Source organism: Phoxinus phoxinus (assembly GCF_949152265.1).
Source record: "Phoxinus phoxinus genome assembly, chromosome: 6".
NCBI classification, from domain to species: Eukaryota; Metazoa; Chordata; class Actinopteri; order Cypriniformes; family Leuciscidae; genus Phoxinus; species Phoxinus phoxinus.
This window is the reverse complement of record NC_136881.1, coordinates 30,237,485-30,264,192: the sequence shown is the minus strand read 5'-3', so window position 1 is coordinate 30,264,192 and position 26,708 is coordinate 30,237,485. Positions and strand designations below refer to the sequence as shown.

General features: G+C 37.6%; 1 protein-coding gene across 5 annotated transcripts in view; it reads left to right on the top strand.

Moving 5' to 3' along the window:
- rgs12b (regulator of G protein signaling 12b) overlaps nucleotides 1-23,557 on the top strand; it is a 53,451-nt gene extending 29,894 nt beyond the window's left edge. For 2 of the 5 annotated variants that reach the window (XM_079616538.1, XM_079616537.1), the window contains 13 exons: nucleotides 3,397-3,566; nucleotides 3,954-4,046; nucleotides 6,057-6,200; nucleotides 7,287-7,466; nucleotides 8,638-8,788; nucleotides 8,968-9,053; nucleotides 9,331-9,525; nucleotides 9,804-9,877; nucleotides 10,077-10,203; nucleotides 10,692-10,788; nucleotides 10,962-11,029; nucleotides 11,680-11,776; nucleotides 12,073-13,879. In XM_079616538.1, coding sequence (XP_079472664.1) covers nucleotides 3,397-3,566; nucleotides 3,954-4,046; nucleotides 6,057-6,200; nucleotides 7,287-7,466; nucleotides 8,638-8,788; nucleotides 8,968-9,053; nucleotides 9,331-9,525; nucleotides 9,804-9,877; nucleotides 10,077-10,203; nucleotides 10,692-10,788; nucleotides 10,962-11,029; nucleotides 11,680-11,776; nucleotides 12,073-12,650 — 2,060 coding nt within the window. In that variant the 3' untranslated portion in view covers nucleotides 12,651-13,879. Of the gene's footprint in view, nucleotides 1-3,396; nucleotides 3,567-3,953; nucleotides 4,047-6,056; nucleotides 6,201-7,286; nucleotides 7,467-8,637; nucleotides 8,789-8,967; nucleotides 9,054-9,330; nucleotides 9,526-9,803; nucleotides 9,878-10,076; nucleotides 10,204-10,691; nucleotides 10,789-10,961; nucleotides 11,030-11,679; nucleotides 11,777-11,832; nucleotides 11,944-12,072; nucleotides 13,880-23,458 lie in introns of those variants that run through there. The other 3 variants (XR_013798078.1, XM_079616540.1, XM_079616539.1) reach the window with 3 other exon arrangements.
- The last annotated feature ends 3,151 nt before the right edge of the window (nucleotides 23,558-26,708 follow it).

The window sequence follows — 26,708 nt, the reverse complement described above, 5'->3', positions numbered from 1 at the left end:
AGCTGTGTTCTTGTAGACGCCTCGGTGTGAGTTTTACATTCTGGACTTCTCCCTGTGCAAGACTGGTTAGTTTACAGCAGGGATAGGCAACTCCGGTCCTGGAGGGCCACTGTCCTGCAGAGTTTAGCTTCAGCCCGATAACAACTCACCTGCCTGTATCTACGTATAATCCTGAAAACATTGATTGCCTTGTTCAGGTGTGTTTAATTTGGTTGGAGCTAAACTCTGCAGGACAGTGGCCCTCCAGGACCAGAGTTGCCTATCCCTGGTTTACAGGAATCTGCAGCTATTAGGGGTCAATGACTTGTTGCAGATTTTTTCGGTCTTGGTCTATTAATTTATTCAAAAAGCAATTCATAAATACAAATACCTGAATGAACATGAATATGTTTTTAATATCTAAATTAAACTTCATTTTGGTCTTTTTTTGGGGAAGCATAAAGTTAAAAAAAATCATTAAAAAGTGAGGGTGATACATTTATGAAAAAACACAATCACAATGAAAAAAATAATAATTCTTGAAAAGTAAAGTGTTAATTAGTTTGGCATAATCTTTTATTATTTTTTTAAAGAAAAAAAAACGAACAAAAATCACTGCCTATTAATATTTAAAAAAACTTTTTTTCCGCCCAAAAAAATCACGTGGTCTGGCCAACGATAATGCAAAAAAATTAATAATTTAAACTTAAAATAGGAAATTATATCTATTATATATATATATAAGAAACCTCTACAGTCTCATGACTGTGAAAAGGTCAGTAAAGAGTCTTATAATATCAAATCATTTCACCATTTTTGATAAGACAAGGGTAGTTACGGTTGTAAAATGTCATGTGACTCCTCAACAACTATATTTTGAATTAAATTAAATTAATGTATTAATAAATCATAACAAAAAAAAACTTAAAATATATATATATATATATCTAAAATATCTAAATAAATATATCTCTCCTGTTTTATATATCAATCAATCAATCACTTTATTTATAAAGCACTATTAAACACAACTTCCGTTGACCAATGTGCTGTACAGAATAAAAAAAAGCTAAACTGAAGAAAGAAAACAACTAGCAGAATAAAATCAACAAGGACAAACAGGACAGCTGCATCAACATTTATATATTGTTCGACAAAAAAAAAGTTTTAACCTAGTTTTAAAAATGGACAGCGTGGGCGTAGTTCTAATTTCAATAGGCAGATTGTTCCAAAGTCTTGGAGCAGCAATGGAAAATGTTCGATCTCCTCTAGTCTTTGCAGACCTAAGAGCTCTTAGGTTGATGAACTGACAGCAGATCGGAAAGGTAAGACGGTGCTAACCCATTTAACCCATTTAAGGCCTTAAAAAAAAATAGCAAAACTTTAAAATTGAACCTATACCGCACCGGTAGCCAGTGAAGTGACTGAAGGACAGGAGTTATATGTTCCCGTTTACGCACTTCTGTCAATGCTCTGGCAGCAGCATTCTGAACTATCCGAACACGAGTTATGGAAGATTGTCTAATCCCCAAATAAAGTGAATAACAGTAAGCAAGCTTAATAAGACAGTGGTAATATGTGGTAATAAAACAGTGTATAACTTTTTCAAAATTTGAAATTGAAAGGAAAGACTTAATTTTTACCAGGGTTCTTAGCTGGTAAAAGCTTTACTTCACAACTTGGTTGACCTGTCTATCAAGCTTTATGGCACTATCCAACGTAGTGTTGGATCGAGCCCAAGTTTTTGACAAATGGCTAAGCATAAGGTGCCAGAACAGAAGATTTACAGTTGTTGTGTGATGTACGTCGAAAGGGGTGAACACCACAACCTCAGTTTTACTCTCATTCAGACTCAGAAAGTTTAGACTCCGAATATATATATATATATATATATATATATATATATATATATATATATATATATATATATATATATATATGAAATCTTTTTTGAGAATGAGTAAGGAGTAATTGCATTGTGGGCACTCTTATTTGTCATTGACCCATATTTACAAAAGGAACAATGGACACTTTATGCAGTGCAGTCAAATGTAAATCCTCTCATCTGTTTTGTGTGTGCATGTTTGTCTTCAGTTATGGTGCTACCGGTTGGCTGTGCTGGTTCAACATTAATATTGCAGGTTCCTGTTACCTCTACCTTCTAAGTTTCCCTCCTCTCTCTGCTTTTAATAATTCATCATCTGCCCGTTCAGAGCTTTGTGCGCAGGCTACTATCTGTTTACCACTATACATGCATGTAGGCTCGTCACCGTGTCTGTGTTGTTTAGATAGTTCCTAGTTGCTGATAAAATTAGCTTCCAGCGTGTACATTAGCTCTATGGACTGTTTGATGGCTGTTCACCGTGGCAGTGTGTGTGTGTGATGTGGGGTGATGGATGTCAAAGCCAATTGGCGTCCAATTGGCATGAAATACCTGGTGAAGTGGCATCACACAGGCTCGTACCATCTTTACCCAGGTAAGAGGTCGTGCTGATAGTGACCCATGGTCTGTTGAGGTTCTTTCAGAGGGAGTCCATCTGAAAATGAACCTTTGGATTTCTTCTGAGTGCTTGTTTTTTAGTGTAGATTTTTATTTTTTAGTGTAGGTCTTGCTTAGCCTTAGTCTATTTTTTGTTGTTGACTATACTGTTTTTTGTTGTTGTTGACTACGTTGCTAAATGCTTGCTTATTAATGTTCCTTTCAGTGTTTTTGAGGACTATTTAAGAAAAAGTTCCCTCAAGGCATTATTCCTCATCCTTGTGCATAGAAGTAACAGTTCATAGTGACATGGAATAAAGTCATATGGATGTCTTTTATGCTACTTTTTGCTGTTTATGCAGCGTGACATCTCCTGTTCACTATACTGTTTGATTTTTCGAGTTCCACAGATAAAATTACAGCATATGAGTTTGGAACAACACGTGGGCGAGTAAATATGGACTTTTTAAACCATTTTGCGAACTGTGCCTTTAAAGAAGAATGTGCTTTGTAACTTTAATCGATAGTATTTGATTACAAGAGCTCACCGACCACATCAGAATCACCCAGAAACTAAAAGGAGAGCATCTAATCTGACAGCAAGAAGTGTCAGGTGATTTAAGAAATCAGGTTAAGGACTGATGATATCATTTAATATCTCACATCTAGCTCTGACGTTTCTGTTGTTTCTTTTCAAACGCAGGTCTATTTTAAGAGCATGGTCTTAATTTAGAACACCCTGACTTCTTTCAGGTTGTCTCGTTGAGCATTTCCGAATTTTGAAGGATTATGCTATACGAGTGTCATATGCAAAATGTGAAATAAAATGTAAAAAAAAAACTTCAATTTATTATAAGCTTCTTCTTTAACAAAAATGAGTGTGCCTCTGTGTTTGGTGTGAATAATACGTAAATTTTTATCTCATTGTTTGTGCCTAGAGCTGAACAGTGTGGACCTGAAAGGATGCGGCAGTGATAACAGTCTGAACAGCAATGCCAGCCTACCTAGCGTGCAGTGCCATAGACGCCACACTGAACGGCGTGTTGCATCATGGGCCGTCTGCTTCGAGCGCCTGCTACAAGATCCTGTTGGTGTCCGATATTTCTCGGTACGTCGCATCAGTCCATGTAATCCTTTTGTAAAGTCCTCTAGCAATATCGTCTGAGAATACAAGTTATGCTAAGTCCTCAGATACTTTCTTATCAAAACTTGAATTTTTTTTTTTTTTTTTGCAAGGTTGCATGAGTAACTCATTGAATTCAAGGTTTCAAACAAAACCACAAGAAAGTGTTTGGAAAGGATTTTCCTTATCTCTAAAACAAGTAATGCCTAAAGAATTTAATGGTGCCTGTGAGTGCATACTAAGTTTTTTCATAGTTGAAAGGTTTTTAATGAAAGACAAAACATGTGAAGAACCATTTTACAACAAACAATTTTTGTCTATGTTTTGCAGATGAATTACTTGATCTTATTTCTTTTTCTCTTCATCCTGCAGGAGTTTCTGAAGAAAGAGTTCAGTGAGGAGAATATTTTATTTTGGCAAGCGTGTGAATATTTCAGCCATGTACCTGAAACAGACAAGAAACAGGTATAAAGTCATCATCTTTACAATATTTCTTTAACCTGGGTACTTGATCACAAAACATAAGCATATTAATTTTTTAATGCTGTTTTTTAAATACTTTGGTAACACTTTACAATAAGGTTTCATTAGTTAACATTAGTTAACTACGTTAGTTAACATGAACTAAGAATGAACAATACTTCTACAACATTTTATTACCCGGCTCTGTGGAATACTTGATTCTGATTGGTCAATCGCGCCATCCAGCGGTGTTATTCCCAGATAACAACCGCTGAAAACAGATAACGCAGGCTCATCCGGGTTACTAAAGTCAGCAGCGATATACGCTTACTAGGACCAGTATTTCTTCATAGAAGTTTTGCATTTGGTGAGCTTATATAAAAAAATATTAAAACTCACTCTAATCAATATTTTGTATACAGTTATTTAATTATGCCATCCAGTATCGTGGACTCGCTCTCTATTGTTTCATACAAACGCAGTTGCTGCTAATTTGTGACTATTGTTTTGTACACTGTTGGATTATAAAATACAAACAGGTACGATTTTAAAACAGTTTAATCTGAAATCAATATCTCTTATCCCCATAATTATTTATGTGGCGAAATGCTGTGTGATAAGTGGTATGACTGTATACCGTATCTCTTAAATGTCTGTCTGGTTTGAACTTGCCACACTAGCAACTGCTCTCTCCACGGAATCTTTGTGTTTAAAGAAGACCTAATAAAATATTTAAATAAATATTTTATGCCTAATTATTTACTTATGTGGCAAGTAGCCGTTTAATTCGCAGGATAATGTGCATCCACCTAGTTGTTATCTCAGAATAAACCCCCTTCAGGCTGATGCAAGACCCCTCCTCATCACCCTGTCGGGGGTTTAGTCTGAGATAACAACCGGCTGGATGTATATTATCCTTTACTTAAAGCTGCAGTCCGTCGTTTTTCCTCTTTGTCGCCATCTCTGTTAGAAATCTGCAATTGCAGTTATTCGTGGAATTATTAACTGTGCGTGGGTAGTAAATCGGCATGAAACAGCGCGGATGAACACAATGTATTGAGGCTGCCGCGTCGCTGTGGATACTGTAACGTTACTGTCATCAGCAATGTCAGAGTATACTTTTTGAAAGTGTCAACATTAGAATTTTCATCGGAAAATGTCATCTGAACAAGTAAGTAACATTCACGTTTGTTCTGACCAAATTCGGGGGGTGGGGGGAAGCATTGCAGTAGCTATATCATTCATGCTGATTAAATCTAACGTTTGCTTATATCACGTCAAAACGTGAAAAATATATTTTTTCTGTAGCCACTCTGAAGTCCGAAGTCTTTTGGGTTTTACAACTGGTGAATCTCCAGTTGTCACTGGTGATTGTCGCTTTAAACTTTCGGGATCCGCCATACCAAGTGCTAAGCTAAATCTCCACCTCCATCATCCACACACGCTAGCCGGGGACTCCTTCTCTCTGTGTACAGAAGTGGCGTAATGACGCAAAGACATGCTCGAAATTCCCGCGGAAATCCACCAGTACCACTGGAATTAAAATCATTATTACAAGCTTACCGTTTTGAATCGAGGCAAGGCAAGCAGATCGTTTTGAACACTGGCTAGTTACGTTTTTTTTCAAAAATGTCTTTTTTGATATTTTTAAACCCAAAAAAGTGCCGGACTGCAGCTTTAATGGTAATTTCAACATTTACTAATACATTTTTAAAGTGAAAAGTTGTATTTGTTAACATGAGTTAATGCACTGTGAACTAACATGAACAAACAACCAACAGCTGCATTTTTATTAACTAACATTAACAAAGATAAATAAATACTTTGACAAATGTATTGCTCATGGTTAGTTCATGTTAACTAATGAAACCTTATTGTAAAGTGTTACTGATATTTTATGTCCATAGCAGTCCATTTAGGATACTAAATATACACCCTTAATGTGGACAGGATGAAATAAAGGTTTGTTATTTGCTGTTTGATTGTGACCTTGTCATAACTTTTGGCTTCCAGCTGTCCCAGAGGGCTAGAGAGATCTACAACAGCTTCCTGTCGAGTAAGGCCACCACACCCGTCAACATTGATAGTCAGGCTCAGCTGGCTGACGACATACTCAACGCACCAAGGCCAGACATGTTTAAAGAGCAACAGATACAGGTGAGACAGGAAGTGGTCAAATTAGGATATTTACTAAAAACCTGGGGGTATATCATTGTATTTCTGAATAAAAAGCATCAGAAAAGTATTAACAGAGCTTGCCAATTTCCCAGTGCACTGCACATCATAAAGTTTATATCAGGCTGTGTGGGTGTCAGGTCCACCCTGAAGATTTTGAAATTGTGGAAAATCTCTTTACATGCCTTGACCTGTTTTCCTTTTAACGTGTGTCTACTTGATATATTTCTCAGACCAATTCATGTAGAATAATCAGCAAATGATTTAAATTACTGTTCATGACACATGACAGCATAAAAAAACAATTCCCAGAAGTATCCATTGCTGTTTTTTAAATGACTGTGTTCCCTCCACTGCATGTCTGTAAGGCTTTACCATCACATCCCCATCTTTGAGGGCTGAAGGCAAGATGTCTAATAATAAAGTATTTTCGGCACTGTGATGTCATAAGAACATGAATGTAGCATCCTGTACACTCCAACCCCATGATAACCGTGAGGAAACCCTCGGGCGACCTTTGTGCAGAATGTGTTCTTAGAAAGTGTCTTTGAAGGGAAAGAATCACGTAGCGCATTTAGAGGCTCCTGTCTGGCTGTCACCTCTTTATCCAAGATCTCTGCAATTCACAGAAACATTATATTGGCCACATTTTACAATGTCAGATACTGTAGCTGTTCAGGATTCTTTGATGAGTAGTTTAAAATAACCGCATTTATTTCAATCTTTGTAACACTGTATTTGTATTTATTACTGTCACTTTTGATCAATTTAATGCATCTTTGCTATATAAAAATATTAATAAAAAATATATACTACTGACCTTTGAATGGAAGTGTATGTCATCCCAACTGAGAAGACCCATATTGTTGGTCATCAGCATTTGTTTTTGTTAAGGATGCCAGTTCCAGCGTGATATGCTGGTGCCCCCACCAGTTTACTTAAGCAGCTTAACCAGCTAAAAATATGCTAGTTGATAAAAGTTAAAAAAAAATATGGCTATGCTGGAACAATATGGATTTTCAGCATGCTGATTTTACAGTGCCACTCTTCTTCTTTTTTACTCAATAGATCTTCAACTTGATGAAGTTTGACAGTTACACACGCTTCCTAAAGTCCTTCCTGTATCAAGAATGTATGCTTGCAGAGGTGGAGGGGCGTCCTCTTCCAGACCCCTACCAGGTCCCCAGTAGCCCCACATCTAAGCATAGCACAAGCTCTGACCGCTCTAACCTCTCTACACCTAAAAAGGTAACACACACACACACACACACACACACATGCACACACACACACACACACACACACACACACACACACACACACACACACACACACACACACACACACACACACACACACACACACACACACACACACACACACACACACTCAGTGGTGTTTATCATCCATCATCTTTCACTAGAAAGATGATGGTCTGTTTGCAGTTGACACATTGACTTCCTTTTAACATACCGGTAATCACAAAATCAAACAATATGTGAAGCACATCAAAAACGATACCTCCAATTATCTCTCAGTGGAAGGTTTAGTTATGCCTTCAGTAGTTTATGTACATTCATATGTTATTATGTATGAACATTTATGAATCATGGATTCAACAATGCATAATGTAATAATGTTTGTAGATGTTATTTATGAAATTGATCAGGAAGGTTAACCAAATGCTTCACATCATTTGGCTTAAATGTCATTCTTTAACTGTCCTTAAAATTTATCTGGGAATGGCTTCACACTCATGAGTATTATCTTGTTGTCTTTCAGGTGTGAGATTAAAGCTATTGGTAGCATTCTGTTCTTGTTTGCATAGTCAAGCATTAGTATAGTTATCATGGAAGCTTTCCAAGAAGAGAGAATCGTCTCATTTATCGTCCCACCATGTCTTCCAATCAGATTAATTTTAGACAGTAAATTCCTGACCTATATCTTATCAATTGCATATCAGTGTTTCATGTAACGTTAGAGTTTTTGGTAACATTTTACAATAAGGTCTCATTTGTTAACATTAGATAATGTATCAATAACATAAACTAATAATTTTGAGCAATACATTTTATAGTATTTATTATTCTTTGTTAATGTTAGTTAATACAAATACAGTCGTTTATTGTTAGCTCATGTTGGCTCAGTGCATTAACTAATGTTAACTAACACAACTTTTGATTTTAAATAAGTATTAGTAAATGTTGAAATTAACAGTAACTAAGATTAATAAATGCTGTAGAAGTATTCATTCTTAGTTCATGTTAACTAAACTAAACTAATGAAACCTTATTGTGAAGTGTTACAAAGTTTTTCTTTGGCCACCAGAGATCTTTTTATTGTTATTATCTGCATCTTGGATCTCTGTGTAACACCTTTATGTTTGAGTATGGAAAATAATTTACCACTTTTTTTGAAGGTGCAGGACGACAAGAAAAGTAAATCGGGAAGGTCACTGAATGAAGACAGCAGAGATGAACATGGCGATAAAAAGAAAAGCATTTTCTTCTCTTGGTCCAGAAATAGAAGTTTCGGAAAAGGATCTAAGAAGAAGGACCTTGGAGACTACAGTAAGTGGAGGACATCAGTGACGATGTTGCTAAATTGACCTTTATTTTAGTTTCATTACATTTACTGCAATTACGATGCTCATAAACTTTTGCATTTTTGTTTGTCCTTCTCATCTCCTTGAATATTTCCTCCAGTTTCTAGGTTGTCATTTATGAATGTTATTTGTCTTTCACTCCAGGTAGTAACGGACGGAGAGAATCACAGGGCTCTCTGTCATCTGGTGCGAGTTTGGAACTTGCTACCTCTGGTTCTGGAAAAAACGAGGTGGGTCTAATGCATCTGAATCGAGCTGATGTTGGTCTGATTATTAGTATTTTGTTAAAATGACCAAATATATATATATTTTGTATTAAAACAACCCAATCAATTCATAATAATTATGTTATTATTAAAATGGTTATATTATGTAGTTTTCTTGTATATTTATTTCTTTTAAGAATATATTCTCCAATTATTTTCTCCCATTTAATAAGATTTTCTCCACAATTTCTTTTTTCATTTATTTGCATTGTTCATTCATTTGTGTTCCTCTGTCTGACAGGGTGAGGGGTCACGTAACTCCATGTCGTTGTCCGAGCGTACGGCGCGTCACTGTAACATTAACCTTCCGGATGGCACATGCTGCTCAGTACCCATCAGGCCTGGCATCTCCATCAGAGAGGTGCTCTTAGGCTTGTGCGAGAAGCTCAGTATTAACCTGGCTGCTGTGGATCTGTTCCTAGTGGGAGGGGAAAAGGTAACATGCATATTAAACTGTAGTTCAGATAACCAATGCAGGGTGCTAATTGTGTTTTGTGGTAAAACTATTCTATAATGATCAATAATTAAGGTTTTCATCAGTTTTGCTTTTGATTTTGTCTTGTCTACCTTTAAAGGTTGCAAGGTGGTTTCAGTATGTGTGTTTTTGTTCTGAGTGCTGCATTTATGTGTGCGTTTGCGCATGTGTGTGCATCTGCATCATTTGATACTGCAATGCTGTAATAGACTATAATAGCATGTATTGTCCTTGTAAAGCCTTTAGTGTTGGACCAGGACTGCATGACACTATGCTCCAGAGATCTGCGGCTGGAGAAACGTACGCTATTCCGGTACACACCCGTTTATCTGTTTTTATCTCTGTCTGTCCATTCATTCCTTCATTTATCATTTTTTATCTGTCTTTATATATCCATTTATTTTTTTGCATTTCAAACCTAACTGAAGTCATTCATTATCTAACATTCATCAGGATTCAGTTTATTAAAGTTTATTTTCCATAACTTCTCTCTCTCCATCTCTCCCTCACAGATTGGATCTGGTGCCTATAAATCGTTCTGTTGGGCTGAAAGCGAAACCTACTAAGCCGGTTACAGAAGTGCTGAGACCGGTGGTGGCCAAATACGGCCTGAACTTAGGAGACCTGGTGGCCAGGATAGTGAGTTAAACATTTGCTTATTGTTTACATGAGGAAAATATAGTTTGATGGAATTATCCTTCGTTATTATATGGGCATGTATCAATATTGTGCATAAAACAATTTATATTTATGTTCCTGGGAGAGCCCTTCTTATAATATCTTTTATTTACACAAGCTGCTCACTGATTGCAACTTTTAATAGAATACATTCAGAGCTGAGCTGGTTTATCATAGCATTGTGCACAGAATTCTCATCAAAAATAGGATGATGATGTGTTTGTGAGTTAAGAAGCATGTTATCAGGTTACACAGTAGTGTGCAAATTATGTTTCCATCATGTTGCCTGTTCAGCTGGTTTTGTAGCATACATATGGAGGATGAAATTAGTGGACTAGAGTGCGAGATGGAGGAAATTGGACTACTGCATCATAACAATGTGAAATATGTGTTTTGTGATTTTATGAAATGGAAATGAATTAAATATGTTGGTCTTCTTGTGTGGGCAGAGTGGAGAGAAAGAGCCATTGGATCTTGGGCTTCCTATATCTAATCTAGATGGACTGAGGGTGGTTCTGGAATTAGGAGACCACGTTCAAGGAAAAGGCAAGATGCTCACACACATATAGGACAGACATCACTCCCACCATCCAATTTGATTTCAAAGAAAAGAAAAATCAAGTAAAATAGGTTGTAAATACTTTATCGTGTAGCCTTTAAAATAGTTTGCTTGTGATTAACTTGAACAGAATGAGTTAACGCTCTCCCTCTCCAAACAGACAAACAAAAGCTGGTCTCATCTAAAAGTCATGGCCCACCTCTGTCTACGCGAAGCCAATCTGCCACAGTAAGACCTCAATCTCCAGAACATTCACTTCAATCTCCTCCTCTCTTTCTTTTTTGTGTGTTTTTGGCCTGTGTGTGGGGAGTCTGTGCATGGCTGGCTCCCCTATTCTTTCCTCTGGTCTGAAAGCTATGTGTATCTGTGCATTTCTGGGCATTTGGACTATCTAACCCATCTTCTCGAATCACAGCAACCCATCTCTTACCACTTCCTTTCCTTCAACACACCACACCGTTGTGAGGGGATAGCAGCCTCTGCCCGCCAAGAGTTCCTTGGTTCAAGGGTTACTCCCTTGTACAGACTCTCTAGTCTTTATAGTTACTGATAGCTGTGTGATATGTTGAGAGAAGTGGTGGAAAGACAAGAGAAAGTGAAGCGTGGATGTTCACCGATGTTGGGTGTTGTGGTGGCATGCTGTGCTGGTGGTGGTTTTTCTGCAGTGAGATGCTGTGCTGTATGGAGATTGATTTTAGTATGCTTGCACAAGTAGAGCGAGTATGTACACTCGCTTTAGTGGTAGTTACTAGAGACCCACCCAGTGCCCCTACGATGCCCCTGTAGTTTTAGCCCTGTTCCCTAGAGAAAGCCTCGCAGAAGAGGCGGTTCTCATCCACGCACCCTTAATGTGCCCCATTCTCATTGTCGCTACCCAGGGGGAGGACAAAGCGGCAGGGAAGGCTTCGGCTGTGAAAACCAGGGCCCAAGTGGAAAAGCAAAAACAGAAAAAGCTTAATATAGATGAAGCTGAAGGTAAAAAAACTCTTCCCCTTTCACTTTCTTGAATAATCTCTTTTTCTTTGACCTAGTTAAGCGCAGATGTTGATCCTGGCTACATCTAATGCTAACAAAGTCTCTGTAGCAACACTGGCTGATGTAGCTAATGCTAACACAAGCACACTTTGAACTGACAGCTGCAGGTAATCTGTTGCCGAGGTCTTGCAAGAATGCTTTCTATCTCACGCTTGCTGTAATGTGTCAAAAGTGTGTCGCTTGTCACATTTCAACAAATAAAATGGTTTAAAATTGTGTGTGTGTTGTCCAACCAGAATTCTTCGAGCTCATATCCAAAGCACAGAGCAACAGAGCTGACGACCAGCGGGGCTTGCTGAACAAATCCGACCTTGTCCTTCCTGACTTCTTGCGCCTTGACACGGAAGCAGACGCCAACAATCTCAGCTCCACCCCCGTCTCCCACAAGAACCGGCCCCGATCCAAGGAGAATGGCTCCGCCCTCAGCGCCAGCCACCAATCGCAGAGCTTAGATTCAACAGTGGAGGGCAAAGTGCCTAGACGAGCCCTAATGCCTCCCAATAGCGCTCTCAGAAACGCCAGAGACCGAAATCCACCACCATTCAGTTCCATACTATCCCCGGTTCCGCACTCGCAAAAAGGGGGCTCGTCCGGGATCATAGACTGGAGGAGCGACGGAGGGGTCCGGGTGCTGGAGGAAGAGGAGAGCGGCACGGACCTGACATTTGTCGCCGAAGGCGACATCACAAGCCCTAACAGCTCTCTCCTTCACCAGTCCCCCTATCCTCTCCCTTCTTCCCCAGAACGGCAATACCTCCTAAGGGAGGGCACTTACCAGGAAAGCTGGGCTCGATCAGGTACCTCTCCTGTGTGAACAATCTACTCTCGCATGTGTTATCCTCACCTCTTTCTGGTCCCTCCTGAAGATGTGTGTGATTTCCGAGTGCTGTGGATTTGCTGTGCTTTTCATTGTAAGCCCTGTGCCAAACCCTGGCAAAATCACCTCCTTCCCATGTACATTTGACACCCTTTAAGCACTTTAACGAAGAATCGAAAAAGAGACTTCTACCTACAAAGCATTCGATGGTTTTCTTTCTTCCCTGAAAGTATTTTAAAACAACTAGCCACACACAATCTTGACAATCATTAACTTCCATGGCTTTTTTTTTTTTCTCTGAGGGAAACAATATAATTATTGTAGCCAGTTGGACTTATTTGAGGTTCAGTAGTGAACTGAAGCGATCTTGCTCGTCTTCTGCATATCTCTGCCCTGTGGCTCATCACATGAAGGCCTTAACAGGAGCCATAACTGACGGAACTAAACATGTGATAATTCTTCTTTGACACTAAATATAAACTACATACCGGACGTGGAGTGTTTGAGGTGTCAAGCACCCTCGTTTACGCATGAATATATTTATCTGTTGTTCAAAAAGTTGTTCAAATGATGTGAATACACAAATGGATAAAAACATAAACAAGCACAATCAGTTTTAGTACGACAGAGGCCTCGTCTACCTCTCTGTGGTGACCAGTAGCGTGCCTTCCATGAACCTGTCCATGAAACCTAAATATTGACAAAGAGTCTTCATTAACTCCTCATGACCTCACATTTCTACATTTCAATCTTAAATGGAGACCTCAGAGCTTATTTTTGTTTTCTTTATTCCATCGTATTCTTACAAAAATGCAATTCAACAATGTGTAGCTACGCAGATCACTTCCTTTTTATCACCATTACTTCCATGGTTGTTTTTTTAAGCTACGGTATCATATGTTATGTATTTAATCGTGTAATATAATCCTAAGAAAGGATTAATTTATCCCAGATGAAACTTAAGTATATCTTCCTGAATGACAAAATACTAAATGTGTACATAGTTTCTGTTACAGCTGTGTGATTTATTGCTTTGTTGAGTTGCCAACATTGTTGAATTGCCCTCCATTCTGTTCCTTCTGACACTGAAATCACTTTCAGTTTTCTGTAGCAGTCTTTTTTGTAGAAGACCAATATCTCTGCTCAGATTGATATTTCTGCAAACTTGTAAATAGAGTTAAATAAATGTTAGGGGTGAGATCTCTCTCCCTTCCACTCGTTGTTTATTTCTTGTTCCGATCTCTTTCCAATACCTGTTTTACATTCTTACAATCTCTTAGCCTGAAACATACTACAAGTACATAAACAAATGCTTCCATCTACACAAGTTTGATATCAGGCGTATTCATTGTTGTATAATTCAAAAGCAGCGCAATTGCATGTTACATTCTCAGACTTACCACTAGGGATGCTATAAAGGGCGTTAACTTGCACCGTGTGCTTCAGGTCAGCTACTGTCATGGCGGAGCATTCGTTTGAACGGAATCTTACTGTGAAAGTTTGATCATACTCCATAAACGTGTTTAATGCCACACCAATTTTATTTACTGTTCGAATGCATGTACAGTAAACGGAACTCTGATTGCAATTTGATGGCTAAGCATTGATGTTTAAGTACTTCTGTAGAGTATTTTTAGGGTCTTCATGATGTCACATACACACTTCAGGGAGTAACAGACTGAAGTATGGATTAGTACATAATAGTTTCTGGCATATTTTGGTAGTGTTATGTGAAATCACACCTCAAGAACGTGGAGAACTGATATGGGGAGGCTAAATCACCAGGACTTCACTAAGGAAACCAAGTTTATCACTTTAAACTTTATCACAAGTACACTACATTTTTCATTTTCTGCAAAGGCACATTAAATTGATCAAAAGTGACAGTAAAGATTTACAATTTTTCCCCCCAAAATAAATGCTTTTTTTTTTGTATCACAGAATAATAAATAATTCTACTGTTTGATAAGGATATACAAAATGTTTCTTGAGCCATCTCAAGAATAAATTACATGTGTTATATAAAAAACGAATTAAAATAGAAAAGTTATTTGAAATTGTAATAATAATATTTCACAATATCACTGTTTTTACTTTATTTCTGATCAGATACTGTAAATGCAGCCTTGGTGAGCTTAAGACACTTCCAAAAGCATTTAAAAAAAAGTTAATTTGTGCTTAGTATTATATAAGTGTAAACAGTACCACATCCTTCAGAGCTCAAGGAAAGACAGAAGCCCAAATAATTCTCAGATAAGATAGTTTATCATTTCCTTTTCCTGTTATTGAACGAAGAATACAACGATTAGGAGTTCTGCACACAATGTAGACATAAAGCATGGACGGCACATCTGATCACATGATGAAACTCTGCTCTCAGAAGCGTTCTTTAATAACTCCTTCACATACCCCTCACCCCACTTCCCCCATCCTCTGTTTTGTGCTGTTTGAGTGAAGCCGTTCTCAGTGCATTAGCTATGCACAGAGGCCCAGTTAAAGTGAATGGCTGGTTAGGCAGGCTTTGTGTTGTTTGGATGCCGGTTCTGGGCTCAGACAAAACCAGCCTCTGTTTCCCTTCACTGCTCCCTCTCGCATCCTCCAGAGGAAGTGTCCTAATTCTGCATTGTCTCCCTCGGTACTTGTTCACGCTCCAAAAGAAGGGAAACCCTCTATAGACAGAAATCATAATGCTGTCGTAATTTGACCATGAACCCAAATTGTTGCGCGATTCCTCCTCCTGGTGCTCTCTTGGTTTATATATTCTAATATCTTTAGTCATTTTATCATGTGAGAACTGCTATGTACTCTCCTTTTTTTGTTTTATTGCACTAATGTCAGCCAGGACTGTTTGCTCTGTGGTTTGCTAGACACATTTTCAACTCTGGATTTGAATAAAGTGTTGTGATTACAGGTGATTAAGAGAAGAAATAGACATTCTGAGTGATGGAACACTTTTATTGAAGATGTTTCACAGGTCCTGATGACTCATGTTTAGCCAGACAGCCTGAAAATAACAGGAGCTACTTATAGACCAATAAAACATGAGTTTTATGGTGTATATGACAAAGCATAAGGTGTTTAAAGCTATGAGTAAGAAATTCATTGTAAGAACATGTCTTCCAATTTATAAAGCCACAATATATTCCATCATGCTTCCAATATCCCAACGTTTTGAAATGAGGTAATAAGTGGGGTTATTTGTAGTCAGCGGGGCAATATGTTTTGTTATTAAAAATATAACTATTAAACGATATAGTGTATAATTTAAACAGATTTAATAAGTCAAATATTTTTGCTCAAAAACACTGAGGGGTTTTAAATAGATTAGCAATTTCGATCATTTGCACATTATAGCAAACTTTAACAGGTAAGTTTCAGCTACTAAATGAAAAAAAAGTTAAGTTAAAAACAATATTCTAACATAGTAGTGGGATTTTGAATCATTTTTGTGAATCTATTTGTTTAAATTAATTGTTCGAGCAATAACAAATTTCCAACGCTACAACATATGAGAGATGAGCGTTTAGAGTGAACCAGTTTACTAGAACGAATCAGATTTTCCTGTAGATAAGCGAGATCGAGGAGCATTTAAGGTGGGACACTGATTATTTCCTCAGCTGATCTGAGACATTACGGTTCACACCAAGAAAAAAGAAAGAAAATTATACATTTAGTCCTGGTTCGCTTAGCTTTCACACTGTCATTTCTAACACAATGGCTGCGTCCGAAATCGCATACTCTCCTGGGTAGGTGCTTATTTTGAATAGGTAATTACTTCACGACACGACTGCTAAAAAAAGTACTTTCTATATAGTAGCCTATGAATGCAATTTGGATGCACTTCATCCGTCCATCGGATGCACACTTCAGAACCTCGCTGGAAGTAGGTCATCTGGGTACTTTTTGCCTACTCTTTTATGAGTACTGTGAATTCAGACATACTTCTTTTGTCACATAGCCTACTGTTTATCACCTACTATGTAGGCCAGGGATGGGGAACGTCGGTCCTGGAGGGCCACTTTCCTGCAGAGTTTAGCTCCAAACCTGAAAAAAAGAAGAAGAAAAAACTCTCCTGCCTGTATTTCCTTCATTTGATCCTGAAGACATTGATTTGTTTGTTCAGGTTTGTTTGATTAGGGTTGGAACTAAACTCTGCAGGACAGAGGCCCTCCAGGACCGACGTTCCCCATCCCTGATGAAGGCTATATGTATGTAATTTCGGATGCAGCCCAAGCCTGAAGATAAAAAAAAAAAAAACATTTTATTATGTGTATTTTTTTTTGACGTGTATTATTTTATGATGTGAACTTACCAGCTGTGTGCTGAGCTAAATATGCTCATTGTATGTGCGTACATATGGTATTTTTACCAGCTGATGAACTCACATAGGGTTTATAAAATGTGTAAAGGAGTTAAAACAGCAGCAGGAATTGCCCCACCTGTACCGATGGGCAACGTAGCTCCTATGACGAGTTGAACAGTACCAGAGTTTGCTCTGTTAATGCGGTTCATTTGAATAAGTGTGAACGCTTCCATCTAAAGCTGGTGCGCACCAAACAAACGGACCAACCCCCAGAGCTTGTTTGGTGTGCGTTCACACTTATTCAAACAAACCGCATTAACGGAGGAATCACACCAGAGTTAATTTCAGGGTGCTTTCACACTAACACTTTGTGGTATGCACCAGGGTTTTATTGACTGTTTTCTGAACTCAGGTGTGCACCCGTGAAATGTACCATAAAATCCACATAAAAAGGGTGGTCTGGGTAGCTACAGTTCACTGCTGGTATGAATGCAATCGTACTAAATCTTGGAAGTGAAACGTAATTGATGACGTATGATCTGATCAAATTGTTCGGGCCCTATCATACATTCAGCACTATGCGGTGCCAGGTGTGACGTAAGTGTTTTTTGCTAGATTCAGTCTGATGCAGTTATCATTTCCACGTCCTGCACCACGTTGTTTAAATAGCAAATGCATTTGCGCACATGGGCGTGCTGGTCTGAAAACGAGGTGTGTGTGGGCGCATTGTTGGCGCGTTGCTATTTTGGGGCAACTGAAATATTTTAGTATTTTTTGTTATTTAAACAGCGCGTTAATAATACGTGCCTATAGGCGGCTCCACAACACACGTACACTTTGTCCCGTAGAAGGTTTGTTCGCACGCTTTAAACTCGCACACAAGCAGAGAATCGTTCAGTTTTTCCACCTGCAAATTCCGACATGTAAATAGCGAATCTGCCATGGCGCGAGCACAACTGGCTTTTAAAGGGAATGGGATATGAGACTCTGATTGGTTTATTACACGTTATGCCCAAAACACACCCATTACTCATTAAGAGAATAGAGACAACCCTTTTAGACCATGCACCAGGCGCGCTGACCATTTTTCCCGTCGTTAAACTAGCAAAAGTGGATTCGGACATGCCCTAAGTGCACTTGCGCCATGTGCTTTAGACCATGCGCTTAGATCGTTAAAATAGGGCCCTTTGTGTGTGTTCTCGGTCACTTCCCTGACAAGCGTGACTGATGCACTGCAAACGGAGAGAATGTAGGCTATATGCCGTTATGTCCTGAAGCTTTGAAAACGAATCCAAAGATTAAAAAAAATAATAATAATTATATATATATCATGTTATCAAGCAACAATCATCAAAGCAGCAGCTTGTTGCTTGATAACAACAACGCAGGAGAAGTGGCAAAATAGCATTGCTCACCTCCTTTTATATATATAATAGCATTGCTCACCTACTTTTATATATACAATGCTATTATATATATAAAAGGAGGTGAGCAATGCTATTTTGCCACTTCTCCTGTGTTGTTGTTATCAAGCAACAAGCTGCTGCTTCGATGATTATGTTTTGGGATATTTGGAAGATTGACAATTATATGTATGTAGTAGCCTACTAGCTAATTTTGTTGTTTTTTGTTGTTGATGTTTTAAAGAAATTAGATAATAGGCTTTCATCCATATATATATAATATATATAATAGCATTGCTCACCTCCTTTTATATATATATATATATATATATATATATATATATATAAAAGGAGGTGAGCAATGCTATTATATATATATAAAAGGAGGTGAGCAATGCTATTTTGCCACTTCTCCTGCATTGTTGTTATCAAGCAACAAGCTGCTGCTTTGATGATGCAAACACACTGTGGTTTGAACCTAAATAATATAATGTGAACACAAATTCTTGCAGGGGAGAGGGAGCAATCGAACTCTGATTTAGACCAGACAATCGAACCAAGTGTGAAAGCACATTAAGTGAATCCTACCTGCCAAGTGCGAACACACCTTAAAACCGAGATGTAGCATTTGGCTGCAGTGCACTACAACACATTTGCTTGTTACTGGAGAAGCTACTCTATTTCTAATAGGCTATAACTGAACTTGTTTTTGAAAATTAGTAGTAGGCTAGTCTATCGCAGTGTTGCCAGATGTACGATAATTATCGTATTTGTACGATAAGTTTGACCTCTGTACGATGTACGATCAATAATGAAAAAAATCACATAATGTACGATAATTTCAGAGTTTTCAGTCGTTCGTCCAGACACACATCCTACCGCTTCTCTCTCTGACCCTGAATCATTTTGCAGGCTCGCCTGCCTGCACGCAAGCACGTAGCTATACACACACACAGGCACCACATGGTGTCGCCCGCTGCCCGCAGCCCACACATCAACACTACACTACAGTTTTGCCGAAGAAGACAGTTCAGTTTAACAAAACGAAGCAGTAACATGCTAAAAAATGAGTTCAGAAAGGGAAGGTGAGGACAGGGACAGTGGAGGGGCGAAGATAGTTTAATTATGGTCTAGTTCAAAATGTGGACTGTCGGCATCTTTTGCACTTTGGCAAAAAAAAGTTAAGTAGCCAGACTTCCTCCAGTTAGTGTGAGCCTATTACACAGCTTGTTTAAATTGGCTGTACAATTATTTGGAAAATAAAATTGTTGGAAAATTGCTATATTTTATGCGTTTGGTTCGTGTACGATAATTTTTCTCAAAAAACGATAATTTTGAGGTTTTGGTACGATACTTCGACATTTCTAATCTGGCAACACTGGTCTATCGCTACTTTTAGCCTAATATTCTTACCAAACACCTTTTTTAATACTTGGTAGTCAGATGTTTTGGGATATTTGGAAGATTGACAATTATATGTATGTAGTAGCCTACTAGCTAATTTTGTTGTTTTTTGTTGTTGATGTTTTAAAGAAATTAGATAATAGGCTTTCATCCATAGGCTATTGCTACTTACTGAAATTGATATTTAAAAACAAAACTGATTGAACGTGGTAACTTTATTTCACTTTTAACTATAAAGAAACAGCTTCTTCTTTTTTTTTGGCCAAATAATCCCATCTGGATACTAATCTCTACTCAGTTCGCAACATGTGAAGGACCCAATAAATCCACAAGCAATGTTCAAGTGTTCGTGGTAAGACTTTTAAACCCGACAAGTTTTGAACATCTGCTTAAACTTCAATAACAGGAAGACTTTGTTTGTTTTTTTACCCCCCATGAAGAGTCAGAAAGAGAATCCCCTCAAACTGGTCACTGCTGACTCTTCTATTGTTTCCCAGTTATAGCCTACTCACTATTACAGCGTTCTTTCAAACTCGTGGTGAAGAGCAGAAGTCTTACAGTGTTTGTAGAGCAAGTCTTTGGGGTTTGTAAATTGCACAAATATGGCCAAGACAGAAGTTATCGGCAATTCAGCACTCGCATCAATACTGGAGGGTAACTTTGGTCATCATCAGTGAGATCCTGAAAAGAGATGGTGCTCCATCTAGTGGCTGAGGCAGATATATTATTATTGAATTACTGCCTGTAAAACGCATGACGTGCTATAATGTGACAGTTTAGACTTGGATTAGTTAGTTTGAAGATAAGTGCAATTAATTGATCATCGGTGTTATTGTAATATGAAGAGCTTTTTTTCCACTTCCTTGAAGATATGTGATCTTAATGTTTGTAAGGAAGACTAATAATGACCAATACAGGGTTTGCAAATAGAAATTGCATAGTGCCACAAGGGGGCAGTGTGTAACTCTAATCACTCAACAATAAAAAAACGGCTCAAATTCAGTAGCCTACACCATGATGTGCACAACCAAACTCAGTTCTGTCTTCATCAGCCACAGCTTTTCCTCTAACAGTTAGCAGTGTGTATTGACAATGACAGCCTTTCTAATTTACCGTATCTTCCTTTATCTATATGGCATTCACAATCTGATGAAAGACCAGATACTAATGATAATCGATGGACACACTTGTTATGGGGATAGTTTTGAGCATGTTTAATGAGTTTGCATTTGGTCTGAATGAGTCTTCTTAGTGAACATTAACAGCTTTAAATCAAGCTAACAAGTCATGGCTACTCATCTCATCATGTGCTGCACTTTCTTCTAGTCCAACTTGCATGTCGCTAAGCAACCTGGTGAGCTATGCATGTGTTCGTGTTTTGTATCTGTTCTGCTGAACAAAAACAAGCTTGCTGGTTGGCTTTTCCCCCCCGATTAATGCGCAGAAGAGCAGAAGCTAAAATCTCAGTCTTGAATCAGTTTGAATTGGTCAAACATACAAGATAGCCTAAGTAAATCAACAGAATGATGAAAAATGAAGGTTGCCCCTATGTCTCATTAGGGCTATACCAGCAGCACTAACCTTTACAAAACACAGCACTTTAGATACCTATTCTTACCTGCTTTTCTTTTCTGAATTCTCAAATAGCATGTAAGTATTATATGTAGGCCTACACTATACCGTTCAATCAAATTTTATTTGAAGAAATTAAGACTTTTCATTTAATGTGCAAGGATGCATTCAATTGATCAAAAGTGACATCAGACATTTAAAATGTTACTAAAGATTTATATTTGAAATAAATGCTGTTCTTCTGAACTTGCTATTCATCAAAGAATCCTGAAAAAAAAAACATGTAACACTGTTTCCACAAAAAATATTAAGCAGCACAATCGTTTTCAATATGATATGATAATAGGAAATGTTTCTTGAGCACCAAATCAGCATTCGAATGATTTCTGAAGGGTTGTGAGACACTGAACATTTGAGAAATTGCTGTGGAGAATTCAGCTTTGCTATCACACCAATAAATTACATTTTTAATATTTTTAATTTTAATTTTTAATAAAGAAAACTATAATATTACAATATTTTTGATCAAATAAATCCTTCCTTGGTGAGCAAAGAGATTTCTTTCTAAAGCAGTAAAGAAAGTCTTAGAAAGTAAGCTTTTGAACAATAGTTTAAGTCAGATATGAAATTTTGGTAACACTTTAGTTTAGGGCCCAATTCTCACTATTAACTAGTTTTTTTTATTATTATCATGCATATTAGGATATTGCCTGTTTATAGTAGCCTACTTATAAAGCACATATTAATGCTGTATTCTGCATATTCTACATTCTACCTTATTCCTACCCAATACCTAAACTTAACCACTATCTTACTAACTATTAATAAGCAGTAGTCATGGGGTTTATTAAGGCAAAAGTCATATTAATAGTGAGAATTGGACCATAAACTAAAGTGACTGAAATTAAAAATGAAAAATTTCAGTCTGATATACCGAAACCGCAGGAGTCTCATGCTGCACCACCGAAACATGATGCATGTCACCCTTGTGGCAATCAGTTTGGAAGATTCTGTTAAAAAAAGTCTCAGCAAACTTAAAATAGTTGCATGTATATCCACATTAATTTAAGCACCATAAAATGGCTCATGCACTATTTTCCAATTTTTGTGTGTGGGACAGGGCAAAATGTAGTTAATTCAACAAAAACACTTCCCATCTGCCTTGGCTTTCGAATGTAATTTCAAAAGATAGCTAGACATTGCCATGTATGGTCACAAGACATGCAAGAGCCAATAGCATTTTTTGACATCAGTGATGTCAGATCTGTCGTCAGATCTTAAAGCCCGCGTGAACCGGAAGTCGCAAACGACTTTTCTCAAGTGTTGTGACGCATTTCCGAGTGAAACGGAATATTGAACAGAGGGCAGGGTTTTACTTCAGCGCTCCTCCTCTCCATCTCTCGCCCGTAGCAGAGTAACGGTTTGAGGGGAGTGGTTAAGCGATTGACCAACCCAAGCCGTCAAACGTCATCAGAAAAAGAACCATTCCAGACCCGGAAGTAACTTTTCAGACTTTGATTAAAGATTACTTCGGCAAACAATTTTTTTCCGTGTATTAACTTGCACGGATTAATTGTTCACCACAAGACTAGTAATATCCGCTAACAAAGTAAATAGGGTCAATTTTGATGTGGAACGACAATTTTTTGAATGGACGTTGGATAGTCTTTTATCCCTATTGTGACGTATATCCGAGTGTAAAGGCTTCTCGAACAAGAAATAATGTAGGGCTGGACTTGATTTAGTCCATGGGGAATTGATTAGATCGTTGGATGGTTGTGGTTTGCTATTGCTGTGATCTCGTGTGAGTGACGGGTCCTGCCCGTAAGAGGGAGGGGAAGTTACTTAGTTTAAAGATTACAAGGGCACGTGAATTAAAATAAATAATAAATAATTTACCATAAATACGGAAATATTAGCCAACATAAATAATAAGAATGGTCAATTTTGATTTCATGGTGACTTTAAGTCAAGTCCTATACAATAGCCTGGCAGGATGAGTATGCTTTTTCTTATGTATTTTCATGCTCTTCAGTTTGTTATTTATTACAATTATACAAAATTAATAAATTAACTATCTTAATATTTGCACCTCTCCCCTTTTGACTGTCATTCCTCCTTAGTGAAAAACGAAAGACGTCAGAAAGAAAGGACCAGTGTTTCCAAATATTCCCACAGGAGGGCGCCCTCCGCCCCACCTCCTGCTCCTCCACCTCCACCTCCACCTCCACCTGCACCACCCCGGGTCAGAGGGGGAGGCAAGCGCTCTCCTCTCCGCGTGAGAGGGGCTCTTGACGTGGATGGGATCAGGTGCGATGACCTTGGGGGTCAGAATGGAGGCTTGGAGAGAGTGGTTGACGATCTGAAAACCCACAAAGGAAGAATGAGAACAGGAGTTTACCAGAGCTCAGGTCAAGGCGAAATGCTGCCTGTGAAAAAGCGTATTGATCCATCCACAAAAACAGCAACTAAACCTTCAATGAAAACTTCAAGAAAGAAGAATAACCACAGCAAGAACAATGCCACTTTTGTCTGATATGACAATAAAGAGCATGGTAACAATTGATAATCTATTATAACAATAAGCCCTAGCTTTCCCAAAACAGCAGACAGCTAACATTTTACAATAAGGTCCTATTAGTTAAAATTAGTTAATGCATTATCCAACATTAACTAACAATGAGCAATATGTTTTGTTACAGTTTATAGTAATGTTTGTCAAAGTTAGTTAATAAAAAAAATACAACTTTTCATTGTTAGTTCATATCAGGTCCATTAAATAATATTAACAGATTATAATGTATTAGAAAATGTTGAAATTGACAAAAAAATAATAAATGCTTTAGACGGATTTTTAACTGTTAGTTTGTTTAACTAATTTAGTTTAGTTAACTTAATATGTTAACAAATGGAACCCTATGGGTACCACTTTACAATAAGACATTAGTTAACATTAGTAAATGCATTACCAATGAGCAATTTGTTGCAGTATTTATTAATCTTTGTTAGCATTGTTAATAATACAACTGTTCATTGTTAGTTCTTGTTAGCTCAGGTCTATTAAATAATGTGACAGACACACTTTTGATAGTGGAAATGAACATTAACTAAGATTAAGAAATGCTTTAAAATTACTTTTAATTGTTAGTTCATGTAAATATGGTAAACTAATTGTAAACAAATGGAACCTTATTGTAAAGTGTTGCCCAGAAAATATGTTGCCATATGATGCTCAAGCTTGTGCTGCTTTACATTCGGTTTGAGATAATACTGCAACATTTTTAAATAAACAACTTCTAAAATGGAGCTTGTAGTGGATTTTCCGGTTAATTTTTGCTCTCACTGCTGCTATAATACAGAACATTACCATATAAATGTCACCTAAGGAGCATTTGGGAACAATGAACTGGACCAACAGTGTGGATTTCTATAGGACTCCATCTATTTTACTTATGTCAGGTCTAATGTGGCAGGCAGAACTTATAATAAATGTAGTAACACCCAAAAATCAGGTGTCATTTAATTGTACTCATATGTGTTTATTGCTTGAAGTCTCCTCCACGTTCTACTGGAGTTCTACTGTTATCTTGCATCTCTAAAGTTTACATGTGGAATTGTAATGGAAAAATTAAGTACATTTTATTATTTCGGTGTCAATGAGACTTATAGCGCTATAAGGCTCATTGACCCGAGGATGTGAAGGCACTGCTTTCTGCCAAGACGTATTACAGGGATAATTGCGAGGAGGAAGGAGAGACTGAAAGGGAAAGACAGATCGATACAAAATGCTGCAGGTATTTTAAGGACATGCAGTGTTTTCATTTGCTAAACCACAAGGTAATGCATTGGGGATTTCTGTACTCTGACACAGCAACTGTCTTCAATAAATATGAGCTAATTTTTGGTCCCTGGTCAATGATTTGAATTTCGCTCATCAGAAGGCTATCAGTGAGCATTGAGAGATTTAAACTTAATTCCTGAAACTGTTATGAACAGGTCTGTGCAACAAAAGTAGCCCAATGCAGTCAAAAATAGCACTGTGATTTTCTCCATCTGAGGCCGAATTCTCCACTGAAGTTTTCCACGTCTGGGGGGTGTTTTGTGGGCGTTGGAGCACCGAAATAATAAAATGTACTTAATTTTTCTTTAGCAAGTTTTTGCACGCAGAAGTACATTTCATATATGAAAATAAGTAAACTCTACTTAACGAAGTTAAGTCAAATTAATGAAGAAAATAAGTAACTAACTTGGCCAGTAAAAGTTTGCTGAGTAATTTCTACGTAGTTGAAGTTTACTTTGCTTTACTTTTTACTTAATACAACACTGATATAAACCACACTTTTAAAGTATATGCTTAACTTGGATATCTAAGTAAATAATACAATAGACATTATGTAGACACCATAGGCTATCTACCGGTACATAAAACATAACACTGTACCCACCCGAACAGACCTCTGGTACACAATGACGGTAACATGGATTGTTTTTGAGTATGAATGTCGAAGTTGAAAATTAACTCCAGATGTCACAAAATGGCAAGTCACTAAACCTAACAACAAAAGCAATGATATAAAACAGTGTACATACAGCTGGGAAACAGCAAATTCAACTTGATTAATTATTCATGCCCCCATGCATGATGGGAGGACCAGCAGTATCAGAAAAGTTGAGTAGGTTTTATTTAATTTTATAATGCTGATATTTACGCTGTAATTTCTACAATTGAATTGAGTGCTAATATAGAATTTACTCTGTTTTTTTAATTCTTGCCTGAACTAACTTTTTCATGTACATTTTTTTTTCTGTAGTATTTACTTCACCACAGAATCATTTTTATCAGGGGTGGAAATCAACCCGCAGAAGAAACACCGTTTTACCCGCGGCAGCAAGTTAAAAGTCCAATACTGGTAACTTCTGACTGGCATTGGTTTTCCTTTGGTTGTGGCACTGTGTCCTTGAGAAAAATCTAGTGAAACCCAAGTTTACCCAGGGGTGCCTGTCCCGTAATGTAATTGCAACACACTCTCATGGTATTTTTTATGTTATCAAATGGAACTATTTTACTATTTTATGTTTTGGCAAATTGGTGGCTGATTCAAGTGATTTAATATCTCATTCATGCAATTTCACACAAATTGCTTACACCCCACTGTAGGTTAGATTTAGGCTGGACCTTCATGCTTTTTACATGCAAATCACATCATTATACGAATTCATACAAAATTGGCACCTCTTAAAATTTTTACATTTTCTCATGAAATCTGGTTACTCAAATACCTTGTTATTTATTGAACTGTTGTATAAAAACAATATCACAAAGATAGTTACTTTCATTATAGATTTGCTTTGTCTATTTGCATTGCCAATGAG